The sequence below is a fragment of the Amphiura filiformis genome, chromosome 20 (assembly GCF_039555335.1).
Source record: "Amphiura filiformis chromosome 20, Afil_fr2py, whole genome shotgun sequence".
Classification (NCBI taxonomy): Eukaryota; Metazoa; Echinodermata; class Ophiuroidea; order Amphilepidida; family Amphiuridae; genus Amphiura; species Amphiura filiformis.
The window spans coordinates 6,393,951-6,413,049 of record NC_092647.1 but is presented as its reverse complement, the minus strand read 5'-3'; the positions used below and the strand labels follow the sequence as shown (position 1 = coordinate 6,413,049).

Here is a 19,099-nt window from a genome sequence, read left to right as displayed (position 1 = left end):
ATTATGCCGAGCTTGTTAAATTAAGGCGCGGTGACAGATTTGTAATGCAAATGATGAGAAATAATTGATCGAGTGGATTAATTTATATTAAATATGGAAAAACAAATGACATGTCATGAAATATGCACAAATCTTTAAAATCCCATGATATTTCTTAATTTGATGAGTTGATGTAACAAAGTTATAAAAAAATGTTATGTTCATTAATTTGATATTTTGCTATTCCAGTTAAAATCCATATTCCCTCTATGGAAGTCATGACCTGAATCCTCCACACAGGGAGGGTGAATTTCAAATAGGGTTACCTGAATGGGTGACTGTGTGGAAGATTATGTCTTCCATAGGAGGTGTATGGGTGTCAACTGGAATAGCCCAATTTTAAGAGCTTATGCAGATTAGAAAGCACATTTCAAATATTGGATTATCGGCATTAACATTATTCAAAGAAACTTGCTTTCAAAAAATTGTGGAAACTTCTGAAATGCGCCTATTATAGTTATTTGAAAATTTAAAACCCACAAAAAATGAGTGTTTCTGCGGTAATGTTCTTAATTGTAGCTGGTTGTCAGCGCAATGTATTAGCTTTTCATTTTGCTATGTTTTTGTTGACGAGTGTATGGAGTGGTCACATGGTTTCTCCAGGAAATGAGAAAGTGTTTCTAAAGCTAGGAGAAATTGCCGGCGGCCATATTAACCCTATAAATGCAGGTGGGAACAGGTACGGAGAAAAAACACAAAATTCACAAAATAATGACAGGTTTTTACATTTTTATGACCGTAATTGCAATCAGCACAAAAAAATGCATTCAAATAGTACAAACATGCCTAGTATTGGTTCAGGAGCATATTTTGAGATGCATGTTATTGTGGAAAGATGTGGTGGATATTACTGATTTACGGTATGCAAAATGTTAGCCTGGTTAAGGAAGCATTGGCCACCAGACCAATAGTCATTGACATTCTGCGGTTCAGTGTGAGGTCTTCAAGTCTTAAAGATGGTTTTCGTTGCAGTAGCCTATGCATATTAATGAGGTGTTATCCTACAATCATAACATATATGCGAGAAGTAGTTACATTTAATATGAGCTAATTTGTCCATGTGAAAACAAGATCGAACAGGCTCAAAAACTAAAGCTAACTAAATTGCAGTGTGTTCTTACTCTACTCAGTACTTTCATATGTCATTGTGAATGCAGGACCATTCAAATACATGGGCTATCCACATGCAATCATATTCAACTACTGGCAAGCCAAGAATTTGAATGAGTGCAAATGTGTAAAATATACTGGGTACTTTATATTGGAATGGTTTTTAATTCAAAAGTAGTAACTCCTTTAATGCTCTCTGTGCTGTTAAGCTGTGGAATATTTTCTCAAAATATCAAGAGCTATCTTACAAGCCTATGAATCAACACTAGGCTTGTTTGTACTCATTTTAATGCATTTTTCATGCTGATTCCAAATATGGTCATGACAAATTACAATTCTGAAATTTGAGATTTTTAATATTTTTTTTGAAATTTGCCGTCTGCAGTCGACACCAGTGTGGCAAGAGTTATGGTTACTGTTACAGGAATATTATGTAACAAGTACGGTATTATTTAAAGTGTCAGTCTTATATGTGACTCCTCGCCACAACTGAGCCCGGATGTCGCCAGTGCCACTATTGAGATATGCTCCATCGAACTTAACAATAAACAATAGGAAACAAAGGATTTATTGACTGTTTTATTGATTTTTCACTACTTAAATGTCAAGTACTATAGACATGATATACATCATTTTAAAGCTAATTTAAAGCAGAATATTTTGGTTGAATATCTCAAAAATGATGATTGGCGACTTCCGGGCTCAGTTGTGAAGAGGAGTCACATATAATACTTGTCGCATATTTCATTTGATTTTTTTTAAAAGCTGGGTCTTCCGATAGAGGGCATTGTTTGCCTCCGCTTGAGGTCAGAGACCTGCTTGGCAATCATAGACTGGCTGACTACACCATATCTGATGTTGTCTTCCCAAACATCGCAAACGTGCTCCTCTATCAAGACTCAAGCCATGTAACCCATTAGGCTATACACTCATAGAATCATTAATAAATGTCTTGAGCACAAAAGAGCATACTCCACAACATGAGGTCAAATTTTGAGCACTGACTATTAAATGAGAGTTATTGAACTGTGTCACCTGAGATGAAACTGTTTTGGCTGATTGTATGTGATTAGGATTTTCTGCCCTCCTATGAATAACCACTATGTTCTTTTACTTGTAGATAGTGTCTTTTTCCATCAGGGCAGTTGTATGCGTCTAGGTTTTTATGTTGCCAGAGATAACTTGGTGATTGCACAGGAATAGCAAATTTCGCTGTTGGAGTTGAAATCAGTACACCCCGTATGGAAGATACTAGCTTTTAATCTTCCACACAGAGAGTGTGAAATTCAAATGTGAATACCTGAATGGGTGAGTCCATTTGAAATCTACACCCGAGAGAGAGAGAGGTTATAGGTCGTGTCTTTCATACGGGGTGTATGGATTTTAACTGGAATTGCCAAATCGCAGGTTGCTTGGCTCATGATGTTTGCTATAGCTGCTTAATTAACTTTGAAACATAAAATTTTCTGCCAAGTTTGTCTTGATTTGTTATTTTAATTTTTATGTGTCAAGATTTGTATAGATTTGAGCAGTATGTATATTGACGGGCTGAATGTGAGTTTGTGTTGCTCGTATTCCAACAATGTTTTTTGTTTTTTTTAATTCACAAAGTACAGGCATATTAAATTTTTAGAAATAAAAAAAAAGATTGTTCCTTAAATATAAATTATAGATTATAGTGAACTTGTAGTGTGCAGGTTTATCCAATCTAACCCATTACATACAGAGGTGCAAAGGGGGAAGGGAAGAAAGTGGCGCTGGACTCAAAATACTGGGACCATGACAATATTGACAAAAGGTCCTAATGTGCATCTTTCTTTTTAGACCACCTCTTGTTCTCATTTTGTGCCTATTTTAGCATAGTGCTTCAGACACATTTGTTCCGTGAATGTAATTTTATTCAGGGGTCAGTGGGACAATTTGCTCCCTACTGCCTTGATAGCCTCTGCTGTACCCCTGATTACATGATAGATGATAAAGCGGAATGAAGCATTTCAGTTCATATCTGGTGTCTCGTGTAGCTATCCCCAATCATGCACCATGGTTTTGTGTATTTAAGACTCATTATATTTTTATGTCACTCATTTCTGACATATCAAAGATGGCATTGGAAGTTTCACAGCAATTATAAGAAGCTCTCCTGAAATTGGATAGATGAATTATGAACAATGGAACATTTGAGCTAGATGTGTAAGGGACTAGTTTGACAATTATGGATACAAATTTTATGATTTTGCTTTTTCTCAGGTTGTATCAAACTAATAGATATCTTTAACAGTTTTTGGTTGTTAAATTGAAGAAAAAATGTTGCATTGTGGAACAAATTTGGAAAAAATTCCTAGTCCATCATTTTCAATTGAGACGTAAAGAAAATACAATCCCACCAATTTGCAACTGCATATGTTATCACTTATGCAATTTCAAGAAATTGTATTTCATTTTTTCTGCGCTCGCCACTTCCCTCTTTATTATATAGTCAACCTAAGCTAGCAATGGTAAATTTAATTGCGTTTGCTTTTCCCTATTTTTGTTTCATTTCAAAATTTCTGTATGACAATACTCCTGTCTTCAATCAATGTTATGTTGATGTTTTTATTGCATTTTGTGTCCATACAAGAAGAAGAATGCATCTAAAGAATGACGGTTCCTGCGCTTGCTTGTCAGGCACATCATTGCTGCATGGCCAGAAATGATTAGAGTCATAACTGAGCCAGTGCATTGTACATGACATCCACAATAGATCTTTGAATACATACTGTTTCTTTTATCATGTGAATAATTACCAAGCATTCATACCTTTTTTAGCAGAGAGCATCAGGCACACTGTCTTTTGAAGCTGTATTTTACCAATTTCCCTACAGAATATTTGCCACATATTCAGCTTAGTTCGAAATCATACACTCTTAAAATGGCGTTTAATCAGTTTACTCGTTTTCACTCACTGAATATGTGCTATAACTCAGCTCATTAGGTGACAATTCTTTTTGTCCAGTTGTGTAGCCAGGATTTTTATCAGAGAGGGCTGTGGGGGAAAAGGGTGCACTGAGCAAACTCTCATCAGGGAGTGGAAAGTTTAATGAAAATGGTGAAAAAAGGCTTAAAATCTAAATCTAATTCCAGCAGCCAACATCCCACAGGAGGGACAAGATGAGGGAGAGATGTTCCTCCCTGCATGCCCCCCCCTAGCTACACCATGTTTCCATCATTTCCACAATATACCTATCAAGCAAATTTAGAGCTAGCCTATCAACCACTTTTGGAGCTAACAATATTTTTCAAAATAATTTAAGCATCATAGATTATGTAATGTATTCAATTTCTTCATAATTTGGCTGTCAATCATCTTTAGACTCTTCAAATTGAGCCTGTCTCTCAAATTGGGAGCCTTGACAATATAGGAGTTGCATAATATGTTACAAAGCCTATTGTTATGCAATATGAACAATTTGAACCAAGCCCATTGATTAATGTTTATTTTACAAAAAATGTGGTGCCCCTTCCCTAGTCACATGCGCAAACATTATATACTGCGCACAGTGTCCGAACACTTTTAAAAAAAGCAATATCTTGAAGATACTTATCTGAAGTACCATATAAAGTAATCATTAAATGGGTAATTTTGTGCTGCATATTTTGATACCTTATTTGGCACGATGCAACTTTATTTCCTGAAGTTTTATCGAATTGAATGAAAAAAAGAGCATATCAAAAGTGACAATTTGCTCTTTCAGGGTGATCCTATTGGCTATTTTAACAGGCTCATTATAGTGTGACAAGTCAAGTTTCACTCACTGTGTTCATAATTAGAGCGTTTTGAGAGAAATGTCTATGTAAATTTTGTTACTTTTGAAATGCACTCTTTTTTATTCAAACTGGTATAACTTGGGCAAATAAAGTCGCAAAATGTTGAATGAGGTAACAAAATACACAGAACAATAATCTTCATCTATTGATTGCTTCATTTGGTAAATTAGGTTTAGTGTCTTTTAGGTAATTGCTTTCATTTTAAGTGTTCGGATACTTTCTATGCGCAGTATATTATTACTCAAAAAAGCCAGAGATTTGTGGAGAACTGATTACCCAGCAGTGAAATGGCATCCTCTTTGCACACATCCATCCACAGAGACCTTTCTGAACTCAGGAGCAGACTGAACCAATCTTTCACGCAATAAATTCTCTATCTTATCACTTGAGGCTGCAGGCCATTATAACTATAACACACAACACAACTAACTCATCATCGTCAACCGAGCTATAGTGATGTCGATGAAATCTGCAAAACTGCAAGCCTACGAAAATTGCTTGTCATATCTATGTTATATATATATAGATATATATATAGAAAAGAAAGAATTTGGTCTTGAAGTACTGTTCTATACAGGCTTGTTGGTTATAATGGAAGTAAAGAAAAGTTGACATCGGCATGACTCTGTTTGATCAAGGGAAGGGGGTACCGGATTGGGAAAAGGGGTAACGAGGTAGTCTCGGTTAAGAAGGGTAGTACGTGCAACTATACAGCCGTGATGAAATAAGTGTGATAAGCGTTACCCAAGCAGGTCATACATACAGATATGGGTTTACAAGAATTTGAATGGTTATCTTCTGCATTGAACTTTCTAAGGCATCAGAATTCTGTATTTTTTGATTATTTATACTAGGTCATTCACAAATTCATATTCAAGTTGAACACTGTAAAAATATACCTTATAATGGAGGTTTGATTATAACATTTGACGGCAAGGCTTCAGAATAACTGCAGGAGATTATAGGATTAAGGTGTATGTTTGGTATTTAGGATAGGGTTAGGTTTTTTAGGTTTAGGGTTAGGTTAAAAGATGAGGGCAAGGTTTAGAATTAGGTCAGGATGGGGATCACCATTCAAAAGTGCTTCAATTACTTCAATTTTTGTGATACTTTAATTTTTGCAATACTATAATTTTTGCACTTTTTGCGCTCAATGCAGCTACCACGAAAACAAAAACACATGAATATGTTCTTTTTATGTATAGGTCTATGTAAGAAAACTCAAGATCAAAAATTTTAAAACAAGTGAAATTGTTAAAAATTGGCAAAGTGTGGAAAAAATAGACATTACAATTTAAGAAATAATTTTATGTTCTACTTTGCAGATATCACTCAAGTTTTTTTTTTGTATTGTATATGGCAGTCGCTATGGGCTATTCCTGTTGAAATCCACACACCCCCTATGGAAGACATGACCTTAATCTTCCACACAGGGAGTATAGATTTCAAATGGAGTCACCCATTCAGGTTACCCCATTTGAAATTCACACTCCCTGTGTTGAAAATTAAGGTCATGATTTCCGTGGAGGGTGTATGGATTATAACTGGGAAAGCGTAATAAAGACACCATTTTAGGCTTATTTAGAATCTCACCCGGGTAATCGGGCTTCATCCATCATTGTTAAAAGTAAAACGTGAACTCGTAGCGTGGAGTCGGAAAATTGAATACATGTTGCAATGAATTGAGAGTGACATGTACAGAATTCAATAAGCTTAAAATTGAAATGGTGGGATTAATGACTGCTTTCAAAGACAATATACGCTTTTGTATGGTTTCAATCATTTGATAGCAAAAGCTTAGGAGTGATTGTCCTATGTTATTTACAACTATCAGATAATATCAGTATTTTGTTTCGGAGCTAAGGAAGTATGACACAGACACACTCTAAAAATACAAAATGGAAGTGACTGATTTCTTTTGGTATTTGTTCTGATTATTCTGATCTGCATTTCGTAAATGTTCAGTAAATTTTATGGGTGATCCTTGTTAAATAAATGTAGGTCTCATCTGAATGGCTCTTAACTCTCTTCACGCGGGTGTCGACTGCAGACGACAAGTTTCACAATTTTTTTAAATTCAAAATTTCAGAAATGTAAATTTTCATGACCATATTTGGAATCAGCATAAAAAATGCATTAAAATGAGTACAAACACGCCTAGTATTGATCCAGTAGTTCTTAAGATAGCTCTTGATATATTGAGAGAAAATATTTCAAAACTTTTTCCATTGACGCGCATGGCTAGCATGCAAAGCATTAAGCTAATATGAAAATACTTCACTGTGTAACCATATTGGGCTGTTCCAGTTGATATCCCTACACCCCATAATAGAAGACAGAACCTTAAGTTACTATGATTTCAAATAGAGTCACCCATTCATTTCCATTTGCCAATCATACTCTCTGTATGGAAGATTTAAGGTCATATGGGGTGTATGGATTTCAACTGGAATAGCACATTTGATAATGAAGGAAATCTGATTATATCATTTTATTCCCAACGTTTGTTAAAATGAATCGGGGAAATTTGAGCATTTTGACCCATTTCTAGTGTTAAAAATTCATCCAAATTTGACCCATATTTACAAGAAATCAAATTTGCAAAGCTGAGTTGTTACTCTGTGGGTATTAAAACCAGGGCTATATACAAATTAGAGAAGAGAAGGGAAGAGTCTTTAAAAAAATTAATAACTTTCAATGCAGGGGGATATTATTGTTACATATATTTATCTTCTAAATTATTATTCTTTTAAATATATCACAATCCTAATTCCATGGCAACATGTTTTACCTAACCTAGTATCTAAGTCTGGGTTTTTAAACTCAATTTTAAATCTGAAGTTCAATCTCATTGCTTGTATATACAAAATCATGAACTTTACCACTAGGTATGAGGTTATTCAGGTGATCTGGTAATGAGATCGCAGGATGTGAAAGTTGTTCCTTTGTATGAATGGCTTTATTCCCCACGGCTAAACATTGTTAATCTGCCATGCATTCATAGTAGTTTTGAAGACAAGCGACAACATGGAGAGGGGCCTCTGTCCTTGCCGGAATGCGACTCCATTTCAAGTCCAGTCTCGTATCGTTCGCTGATAAGCATGTCACATTACATAATGACAAAATCGAGAGAGCGTTTTTGTTCCGTCATCATTTCATCCGACTAGATCAGAAGAGGAAATACCTTTTTGACGAATATAGAAATTACCACTCGGGCTAATATCATCACTCAATAATGATGGATATGGTAAATGAAAAATGAAATGAATATTCACAAATCTCATGAGCTAGTCTTATGAATATTTAACGAGTGTGTTTTCTTGTCGTATCTTTCATCAATCATTGATAAAGTTGGGAAAGTAATGTTTGCACCTATATAAGTGTTGTGTGATATGGATCCCTGATGGTGTTCAAAGTCATTTGGCGCTTACCCTTGACATTCTGCAGACAGTGGCGGAAAAACTGTCAAATTTTAAACAAAATTTGTAAAAATAATAATTATTTTGTTATTTGTCAAGACCACATTTGGTAGGCAGCAGTGAGTAATAATATGTGAAAGAGTATAAATATGCCTAGTCTTGATGCAGTGGTTCATGAGACACTTACTTTTACAAGCGGATATCTTAATAAACGTCATGGTGAAATGGCAAACCACCGCATAATATGTCATGCATAAAGTTATTTCATTTTGTGCGTCTTTTTATTACAATAGCATGTCCGCAGTGTGCTCACTGTGGCTTGTCATCAGCTGTGCGCAAACCCCCAAAAAAGATGTAAAGCATATTATTTTGTGACGCATTGTTTTTCAAGTTTATCATGTAAACATGTTAAAATGGGCTTTAAGATATATTTTACTTTCTTATGTTACAAATATGATTGCGATTATCATAAGAAATACTGTAAATACTTGTATTGTTTTAATATTTATTACTATCAATTCTGAACTCAGTTTTATAATTTTAGATGTATAAATGATTTTAAACAATAGGCTAGTCATTTGTGTATTGTTGTTTATAACACATTTGATATGGCTTGTATGTTGTTATAAGCACGTTTTATTTAAATAAAACACATTTCCTTTTGAAATGGAATAAATTGATTTTGTTTTCTCAAACATGGAGCGTGTGAAGTAATCTTCATCGTGTCATGAATGGTTACATGTTTCATGTATCCAGCAGTAATATCAACATAGTGTCACAAAGCCAATGTGAAAAAGCCCTGTGCATAATGCCATTTGATAAAACACAATTTTCCACGACGGGGAATGCCGCAATTTACTTTTGTTGTTCCTTGACCTGGTTTCTACAGTCTCTATAGAACTAAGAAATTATCCCCACGACAACCAGCAATGAACGCCCAGAAATCTTAACAGCCTCCGGATACTGCTATTTTGTGTGCGTTAAGAGTGACGATTCAGACAAGTAGAGACTGTTTCGCCATCTCTACGATGTCTGAATACGAGCCAACATTCATGCAATGCTACAAGCCCCAGGTGGAGAAGAAGAAACCTGACTGTTGTCAGGTATGCATGAGCGCATGGGAAGATGTGATCACAGCGGGCTCTCGTTCAAAAAAGAAAGCAATTAGAACATACACAAAAATAAATGCTGACCATCACATGGGACCAGCTGTGAAATCACCAGAAGCGTAGACTATGCGCCCAAAAGTACTCTAATCTACAATGGCATAATTCATTAACCCCCACTCAACATCCATCCATAGTTTACAATTTGACCTTAGGTTTTGGAGTATGAGTTTTTGTACCCAGCATTGGCAGAGGTCATTATGTGAGCATACAGATATAGGTGAACTATAAACTGTGTCCTGATAGATGAGGTTGTTTGGGATTCTAGTGCAATAGTTGGGGAGAAAAAGAAACAGTACACGCCAGAGTCCGGCGAGACATGATATGCATTGGTCCATGTGTGTAAATATCATTCTGGCTTTAACTCCGCTTGTCTTGTGTTGTCAAAACAAGGCTTGCTTGTGATCAAACATAAATCAGACAAAAAAAAAGAAGATCCATTCGATGACGAACAAGCTACTATAGTATCTCATTCCTCATGTCAAAGTTCATTAGTGTATGTGCATTAATGTATTCTGACCTTGTCAGTTTCAGGGGATGATACTTGTATGAATTTTCATTGGTATGCATGATTTAGAATGTTGATAATGATCTTGGGACCGGACCCTAGGGGATGCTGAAGATGTAACAGTTGAGGGATAACCTTCCACGTATGTTGACTCAGAGATGGCGATTTTTTTCCCCAGCAAATTCAGGATGTCACCTTCTTGTTGTTGATGGAGCATTATGTACGGATGTTGACAATGAGACAAGTGTCACCGACTCAAGTAGTCTTGCTAGGATCTTAAAACATGCTCATCCATCAAGCCAGAGTCATTTAAGCAAGATATGTGTGTACAGTTGAATAATGACCTCTACATGTATTGGGTACAAAACTCATACCTCACAACTTGAGCTCAGTTTTTGAGCAATCATGAGTGAATGGAGGTTGTTGAATTGTGCCGTTATAATGAGATGATTTTGCTACCAAAGATGATGATGTTGTCAGGGACGATGTACTAGGCCCTGGAGATTTAGGTGCGGTTAGTAACGATATCTTGTAGCTACGCATCGTTCACTACTTGTATTATGATTCACTGTAAGGCTTATAATGCAACAAAAAGGAATGTTCTTGCCCACTCTATATATGCCAATATTTTGCGTACAGATATTTTCACGGTTACAAGTATTACTGTCAATTTCGCGAGGTGTTAAATTCATGAATGCCGGTATCTAATATAATAAAATACATAAGAAATGTAACATATCTGTGGGTTGTTACTTTCGCGGGCACATTAATCCACAAAATTCACGAAAATAAAACCACAGCAAAAATTTCAGCTTATACAGCATGTTCCAGTTGCACATTGTCATCTGTAGTTCATGTGGTATCCAGGAAATGGGCTATTCCAGTTGAAATCCATACACCCTCTGTGGAAAACCTTAATCTCCCATTATAGGGGGTGTAGATTTCAAATGGAGTCACCCATTCAGGTAACCCCATTTGAAATTCACTCCCACTGTGTGGAAGATAAAGGTCATGTTTTCCATAGGGGGTGTATATATTTCAAATGTTTCTGGAGTGGAATGTTCTTTTTGATTGATTCCTCACTATGAACCGCAATGGCCTCATCTCAATGGCATAGTCCAATAACCTTAATTAAACAATCATAGTGCAAAATTTGACCTCAAGTTGCAGAGTATGAGTTTTTGTACCCAAATTTTCAAAGGTCATTCAATGAATGTACCAATGTATTGGGGTTCAAGAACTGTGCACTAATAGATGAGAATGGTTTGGATCCTAGTGCCTTACCATCAACTGTTAAGATTGAAATATTTCAATTGGTTAATTTAAGCGTTTTTGCTTAGTAAGCGTAGTAAGGGCAGTATTTCACATATGTGAATCACCCTGGATACATATATCAATATTGTTATGGAGTGCGACCATTCTCTGTATGTGCTATTATTAAACATTGCATGATTGATACATAGTGTGCCCTATATTCTATATACATTACAATTTAGCCTTTGATATTTAACGTAACAATAAAACATTCAACAACTTGCTTAATAAAGGTCTTGTTGGTATATAGTGCTTTGAGGCCTTCCAATTATCAATTAGGGACAAAATTTGCATCTTAGATTGAAACAGAACCGGAAAGTTTAGAATAGGCTTATTCAAGTTGAAATACACACACCCTATGAAAGACATGATCTTAATCTTCCACACAGGGAGTATGTATTTCAAATGGGTTATCTGAATAATGGGTGACTCCGTTTGAAATTTGCACCCCCTGTGTGGGAGATTAAGATCATGTCTTCCATAGGGGGTGTATGGATTTTAACTGGAACAGCCCAATGTCTAGACTAGGCAACTTAATTAAGTTGAAAAACATTATGTGGAAATGGGTCCTAGGTCATGCTTAATGCTTTGGTAGTTTGATATTGGAATGATGCATGTTGATAATAATATAGATGTAGTATATATAGCTATCTACTGATGATATTGGTATTGATGACTTTGATGTCTAATGATATTGTGGTTTATGAAGTTGCTTTCTACTGCTGATATTGGTATTGATGAAATTGCTGTCTAATGCTCATATTGGAGTTTATATGAAGTTGCTTTCTACTGCTGATATTGATTTAGCAAATACAATATCTACTGTTAATGCTGGCATTGATGAATTGGCTGTCTACTGCTGATATTGGTATTGATGAAATTGCTGTCTAATGTTGGGATATATAAAGTTGCTTTCTACTGCTGATATTGATAAAGCAAATACAACATCTACTGCTAATGCTGGCATTGAGTATCTATCTACTACTGATATTGGAATTTGACAAAACTGCTGTCTAATGCTGATATTAGGGTTTATATGAAGTTGCATTCTACTGCTGATTTTAGTGTTGATGAAGTTGCTGTTTATAATACTGCTGATAATTACTTAATATTTACAGTGAATACTGCACTAGTATTGATGAAGTAGCTATCTACTGCTGATAATGGCATTGATGAAGTAGCTATCTACTGCTGATAGTAGTATTGATGAAGTAGCTATCTACTGCTGATAGTAGTATTGATGAAGTAGCTATCTACTGCTGATAGAAGTATTGATGAAGTAGCTATCTACTGCTGATAGTAGTATTGATGAAAGTAGCTATCTACTGCTGATAGAAGTATTGATGAAGTAGCTATCTACTGCTGATAGTAGTATTGATGAAGTAGCTATCTACTGCTGATAGTAGTATTGATGAATTAGCTATCTACTGCTGATATTAATGTTAATGATTTACCCTCTACTGCTGATATCATTGCTGATATTACAATTAATCTCATGATAACCCAAGCAGGTCACTTCTGGTTTAAACTCCGGTATTGTTTTTATAAGCATTTGCTGCGTAATCTTCCAATTATGGTGTAAATTAGAACCTTGGCTCTTATAATGAAAGTGGCAAAACCTTTACACATCCATCCATTTGATAGATGTCACTACTTAACATTCTCATATTTCAGACACAGTTCTTTTAACCCCAATACGCTTGCACATTTGTAGAGTGACCTTTGTTATGTCTTGAGTACTGAAAATATAATCCCCAATTTGAGGTCAAATTTAAAGCACTGATTATTAAATGGAAGTTCTGGGACTATGTCATCGGAATTGAGACGCAATCTTGGTCCTTGTATAGTGTGTGTGAAACACAAGAGATTGGTGGAATTACTTAATAGGACAGAATGGCACATCCTTGAGAGATACGTCTTCCCTTACCTGCCAATTGATGGGCTATTCTAAGCCATCTAATCCAATCAAATTGTCAACTCGTGTTGTAACATTTTGTGCATGCATCACCACAGATCTTCTACATTTTCGGTGGCAAATTTCTACGTTTTGTAAAAATGAGTGAAATGCTATCGCAAGAATTGCTTATCCAATACAAGGCATATTTGTACTAGCTCAATTTGAATGCATTTTGCATGCGCTAATCAAATATTAATATAAGTATGTTGAATTTTGGGCTTATTTTGAAAATTTAGTTTCAAAAGTGTACCTGTTGTCAAGCAGCTGCAAACAGAACACTATGTGAGCTTAACTTGTTACAAGACTTCGTAATCGAGTTCACTTGAGTTGTTGCTAATTGGTTGATGAGGCGCGGTGACATGCGCTTGCTAACATGCGCTTGTTAACCACAGTATTCCTTGAAACAACAAATATAAGAAATAGTCAATTATGGAACTGACAAAAGCTGTGAACCATAAAGACTTGCTCCAACACCTAATTTGGTGTTTATCGTTCACTTTGTGCTATAAAGTTCAGTTTAGTGTGAGACTTAATTTGAATTGCTATGTGACATTATACCAAGAACCGCAACACCGATGCTTTGTATGTTTGTTATAGTTTCAATATTATTTACATAAAGTGACTTAAGGCGATGCAACTTCTGACACATTTTTTTATAAGACTCATGCACTTAAAAACTTCAATGGATTAGGTTATATGGGTATGGATAATCTGTACAAAAAATCTTATTTCCACTTCAATCGTACGGTAATAATTTCAAATAAGGGCATGTTTTCAATTGGGGGTTGTATGAATTTTAACTGCAATGGCCCATTTGTTGTATGTGTGCTAAGCAAACATATTGCACAATCGAGTTGTCAGGTTTTTCAGCCAAACCTGTCTTAATTATCTCAGTGTCTAGTGTTGTGTCTTTTTGGAATGATAATTGAGTTTTCTTTCTGGTGCTTGTTTAAGAGAGACATGGAGACATAATAAAAGGGGGAAGAGTTATCAGTGTTTCGGAAGTAATATGGGGTGTAAAGAAAGAGTTTCTTAAGGTTGGAATCTTAGTATTATTGCAGAAGAGTGATTTATTTATGGCTACTTTATGCTAGCTCAGTCTGGCATAGTGCCCGAGAAAAGGGGGAAGGAGGAATTTTTAGCAAAATGTAGAATTTAGAATATTTTACAAGTATCACACTTATCATGTCTGCCATGCAGGATGTCATTAAACCAGAGTTTGTATGCACAACAAGTCAAAGTCTTTGTCAAAAGCTGGACAACAAGATGAGTGAGTCTATTTGACGTAATAATGTTCTGTTGATGGAGTGTATCTTAACAGATTCTCTTGTTTTTGTTTCTTGTCTCTTTGCAGAGGACAGAAAGTTGTTTGTGGGTATGCTAAACAAGCACCAATCAGAAGAGGACGTGAGGAACATATTTAGTCGGTTTGGCAAGATTGACGAGTGTACCATTCTCCGAGATCCCAATGGAGCCAGTAGAGGTGAGTTCCCGTATATACACATAAGTATCATCAGCAGAAATAATGCTGACCAAGCACTATGGCAAAGATTCACTTTGCCAAATATGAAATATTAAGGTTCGCTATGTTGTTATATGAAAAGTTTTAGTTAGGGTTAGGACTAGGTTTTAAGGTTAAGACTGGAGTTAGGGTTATAAGCCATCATGTACCTTCAAATTTGTTACTATTTACCCAAACTGCTGAATTAAGTTTAAGGTTAAATGAATGATACCCCACTAATAATGTCCTACTAGATATGATGTCGAAAATACAACCACAACACATTCAGCTGATTCCATATAAATGTAAGTTGGGACATGTGTAAACATTATAAATATGCTAAAAAATCAGGTTTGAACAAAATTAACCAACTTCATTTAAAAGGATCATACATGGCTTTAAGGGCTGGGGTATGAACGTTTGGACAGTATTTATTTTGGGACATCAGAGCACATCAGACATATCGAATTGCATTCAAAACACCAAAAAAAATTAGGTCTTTTTGGGGAAAAATCCATATCTTCAATATGAAAGGTCAAAATTTTCAATTGACCCTCGGCTTTTCCTCCCTGCTACATACACTTTAAGAATATAACATTAGATTTATATAATTTACTTCGAGGACTGTTATATATCAAAAATATAATTTGTCATAAAATTTGTATTACATTGTGATTTTCAAAAATGAAAATTATTTGATATCAGAAAGACATGCTTCGTATTCAGAATGCAATTCGATAGGTCTGAGGTGCTCTCATGTCCCACAAAAAATTATGTCGAAACGCTCATTCCAGATCCCTTAAACAGGTTGTAAAAATGTCTAGTGGACATGAGCATATGATGAGATGTTCTGATACTTTGGGATTTGGTGGTGTTTTGTATTTTATTTCATTTTTTCAGTAAGGCAGTTTGATTGGGATAAGCTTTACAACTCAAGCTCTTTGCAAATATTGAATATAATTTGAAAACCAGATTTGCATTGATATAGTTTGTAAAATTCAAGCCTCCTTCACAAAATTGATGTCTCAATGTGAATTTCTCTTGTTTTACACTATTTTCTTCATGTTCCAAGTTTCTTGTACAGTCTTTGTACTTTAGTTTCAATGCAGGCATTATAAAATCTAATTAGTTAACCCAATTCCTAGGGGCATAAGTTCACTGCATATCTGATTAATCAATATTTGGTAAGGATTTAATGGGCGGTTGTGAGACTACTTCCCTAATTTGCCTGTATTCTTGTCCTATTGTTTGCAACATTCTTGTAACATTGGAAAAATCTGAAAATAATAGTAGTAAAATCACAGTTTTCAAATATTCTATATTGATTTAGGCAATTATAGCTAACACTGCCAGTACTATACATTTTCATATTAAGTTTTCTTTTAAAGTAAATAACTTTCACTGTTCCTGCAACATGGAAATATGCATGCAGGGCATTCAATATATTAACAGTAATGTTTATTTCCCAAACAGTGTATAGAGCATGCTGACATTTACATTGTGCATCCAAATGACATGTCTAGCATACACTACATGGTCAACATGTTAGCTATGCCTATACATATTTATGTAGAAAAGGATGAAAACATTCTGAATGAATTAGCTGCCTTTTTGCACATTTATTTTCATTTGTTTGATCCAAAATCACAGATGATTTGTGTAGATTTATCTTAGAAAATGTGGAAGCAAGACTGCCTGGGCATTTTTTGACTCATTTCTTGTCATTAATCAAAACTTGTTTGAATTTAAAAAAACGGTTGCTCTTTTTGTTTATTGCCTATCATGAATGCTAATTAGGAAATTGAATGTGCGAGTAACACAGTTTGTATATATTACAGTGTCCATAGGTCACTGTGTTGTAATTTCTGTCTGTCGACAGAAAGATGAATACAAATTGGACAATGTCTTTGTCAAATAACCCAATCTGCACACTATGACTGATAGGTTTCTGATGGAATACAAATCTCATCTTTTTTTGGAGTATGTTGGGCCTGGGGTGATGAGGCTGTGGATCACAAAGTACCTCTTTAATTGTGTATGATGAGAATCTATTGGCTGTCTGTCAGGGCACAGTTCTTATAAACCCTATTGTGTTTGTACATTCATATAGAATGACCTTAGAATGGGTTGGGTATGAAAAACTCATACTCAAACTGTGAGCTATGATTTTGAATTGAGGTTGGTGAACTTTGCCGGCAAACTGGTCCATTTCTCGCGACACTTTCAACGAGCCCTAAATCCATCATTTGGGTTATGCCACTCTTGGAATCATATCACCAATGTATAATGTAGGACATGTCCCAAACCTCATAATGCTTCTACTCTACACACTACATAGATCATTACTGATCCAGATGACCAGATTATACTTGCTGGTTTGGAACCCCAAAGCTTTCCAACTAAAGATGATAATTACTTTGCCTATCTTCTAGTACAAAAACACCCATTCATTAATACCAGGAAACTTACTATTACCATCTCTATGACCAGAATTGACATAGCCAGAATATACATCATCATCAGACTGTCCGACAGTAAATAGAGCAGAGACCATGCTTTAGAATGAACAAATGAATGATACCATATCGCTTTTTCGCTTTTCATCCTGTGACCTCGCGACCCGACATTGACCTTTATGCAGTCTCAACTTCCTGTTAATACCTGTACCTTGCACTGGAAATATATTGTGCCCGACCCAAAGTGTGCATTTAAGTCATCATCCTTAAGAATCACTTTCCCAAGGATTGTGGCAAAAACCTATCCATACCTTCCGTAATAAAAAAAATGAGATAATTTGACACAAATGGCAGCCATTCACCCACACATCCTCTCTTTCCCTCTACTCATAATAAATAAAACACTGAGTTTCCTATGATAAGAATACATTCATTATTGATTTATTTGTCAGTCAGTTCATGTTAGGGCACAAAATTGATTTTAAAGTTACATTTCTCTGTACCTGTGTGCTCAACTTCTGTCATCTAGTGAAACGATGATTGTCTTCGAGTCGAGGCATGGGAGGCTGAAATTAGTTTAACTTTGAACCGGGGTTTTTGTGTAAGAGCAAGCTTCTTTTTAGCTCCTTGGGTGCTATGTATGTTGAGTAGCAGGCAGACGACAAGTGAAAATGGATTGGATTATTTCATTAAAACGGGAGCAACTTTTAAGCTTTTTAAGAAACTTTGCATGTAAATTAAAATGAGAATGTACGGCTTCAAGGGAGTATCAATGTAGGGCAATACATGGTAGTCATTTATTAGATATAAATTGAAAGGAGAAAAGGTATCTTTGGAACAGCATTATAGTGAACTATAGCCGCACATGCAGCATTTGAGGGATGGTATGGATCGATGCTTTATGCCAAAATCGTCTAGGGGGAAAATAGGCCTAGTGGTGTATAAACAATCCCTCCCTTGCTGAAGCCAGTAAAATGTCACTCTATTGCCTGTACAGGCTTTTGCTACACATGCCCCAGATGGGTTACAGGCGGAGTACTTAAAATGTTTACTTTGTGCAACCAAAGGGCTTTCTTCTTTAGGAGGATGGGAGGAGAATTGTAAGTCAAATCATAGAAGATGAAAGCATAAAAAGTAGATCAGATTATAACTCCAATGTGGGTGACTTTACATGATGATTTACCATGCTGTGATGTAATATATTTGGCTCTGTTAAGATACTTAGTATGTGGAGTGCTTATTATACTTTGAGATAGGAGCTTTTTGGCTATAATCTGCATTATATTAAGAACACCAAACGCAGGTTCTTTATTCTCATGAGATGTAACACATTTGCATTGCAAAATTGCATGCAAGTTTGGCAACTTTGTTAGAACTGGCCCAGTTTGTCGGATTTGCAGCACTCTCAAATTGAAAGTGCAGACCCTAAAGACTTGGTGTAGAGCTGTAACACAGCCAGGTAATGATAAAACTATCAAGGGAGGGGTGGCATTGGTTTAAATTAGAGTCAGCATCCCATAGGGTTGGGGAGGGTAAGAGAGGGGAGGGAGGTGTTCCACAGGGGACAGCTGCCCTTTCCCCTTGGTTAGGCCACTGGTGTCAGGGAGGGTTTGACAGATGGGTGTGCAGATGAGCCAGTGCTACAATTTTGTATGAATCGTGCAAAATACTCCCATGTATACCATCCTTAAAAACAAGAGTCATCTAAAACCTGACAAAGAAAAGTAGAAGATTCATGGGCCAAATCCAGGTCAGATTTATACAAACTTTGCATTTGTTTTGGTTAAATGGTAATGATTCTCTTCAGTGGCAAATCTTTCCATCC

At 35.8% G+C, this 19,099-nt stretch overlaps 1 protein-coding gene across 1 annotated transcript in view; it reads left to right on the top strand.

The window, feature by feature from the left end:
- LOC140142728 (CUGBP Elav-like family member 3-A) overlaps positions 1-19,099 on the top strand; it is a 250,638-nt gene that overhangs the window by 147,266 nt on the left and 84,273 nt on the right. The window contains exon 4 of the mRNA XM_072164723.1: positions 14,672-14,800. Within this exon, the coding sequence (XP_072020824.1) occupies positions 14,672-14,800 (129 nt within the window). The remainder of the gene's footprint in view (positions 1-14,671; positions 14,801-19,099) is intronic.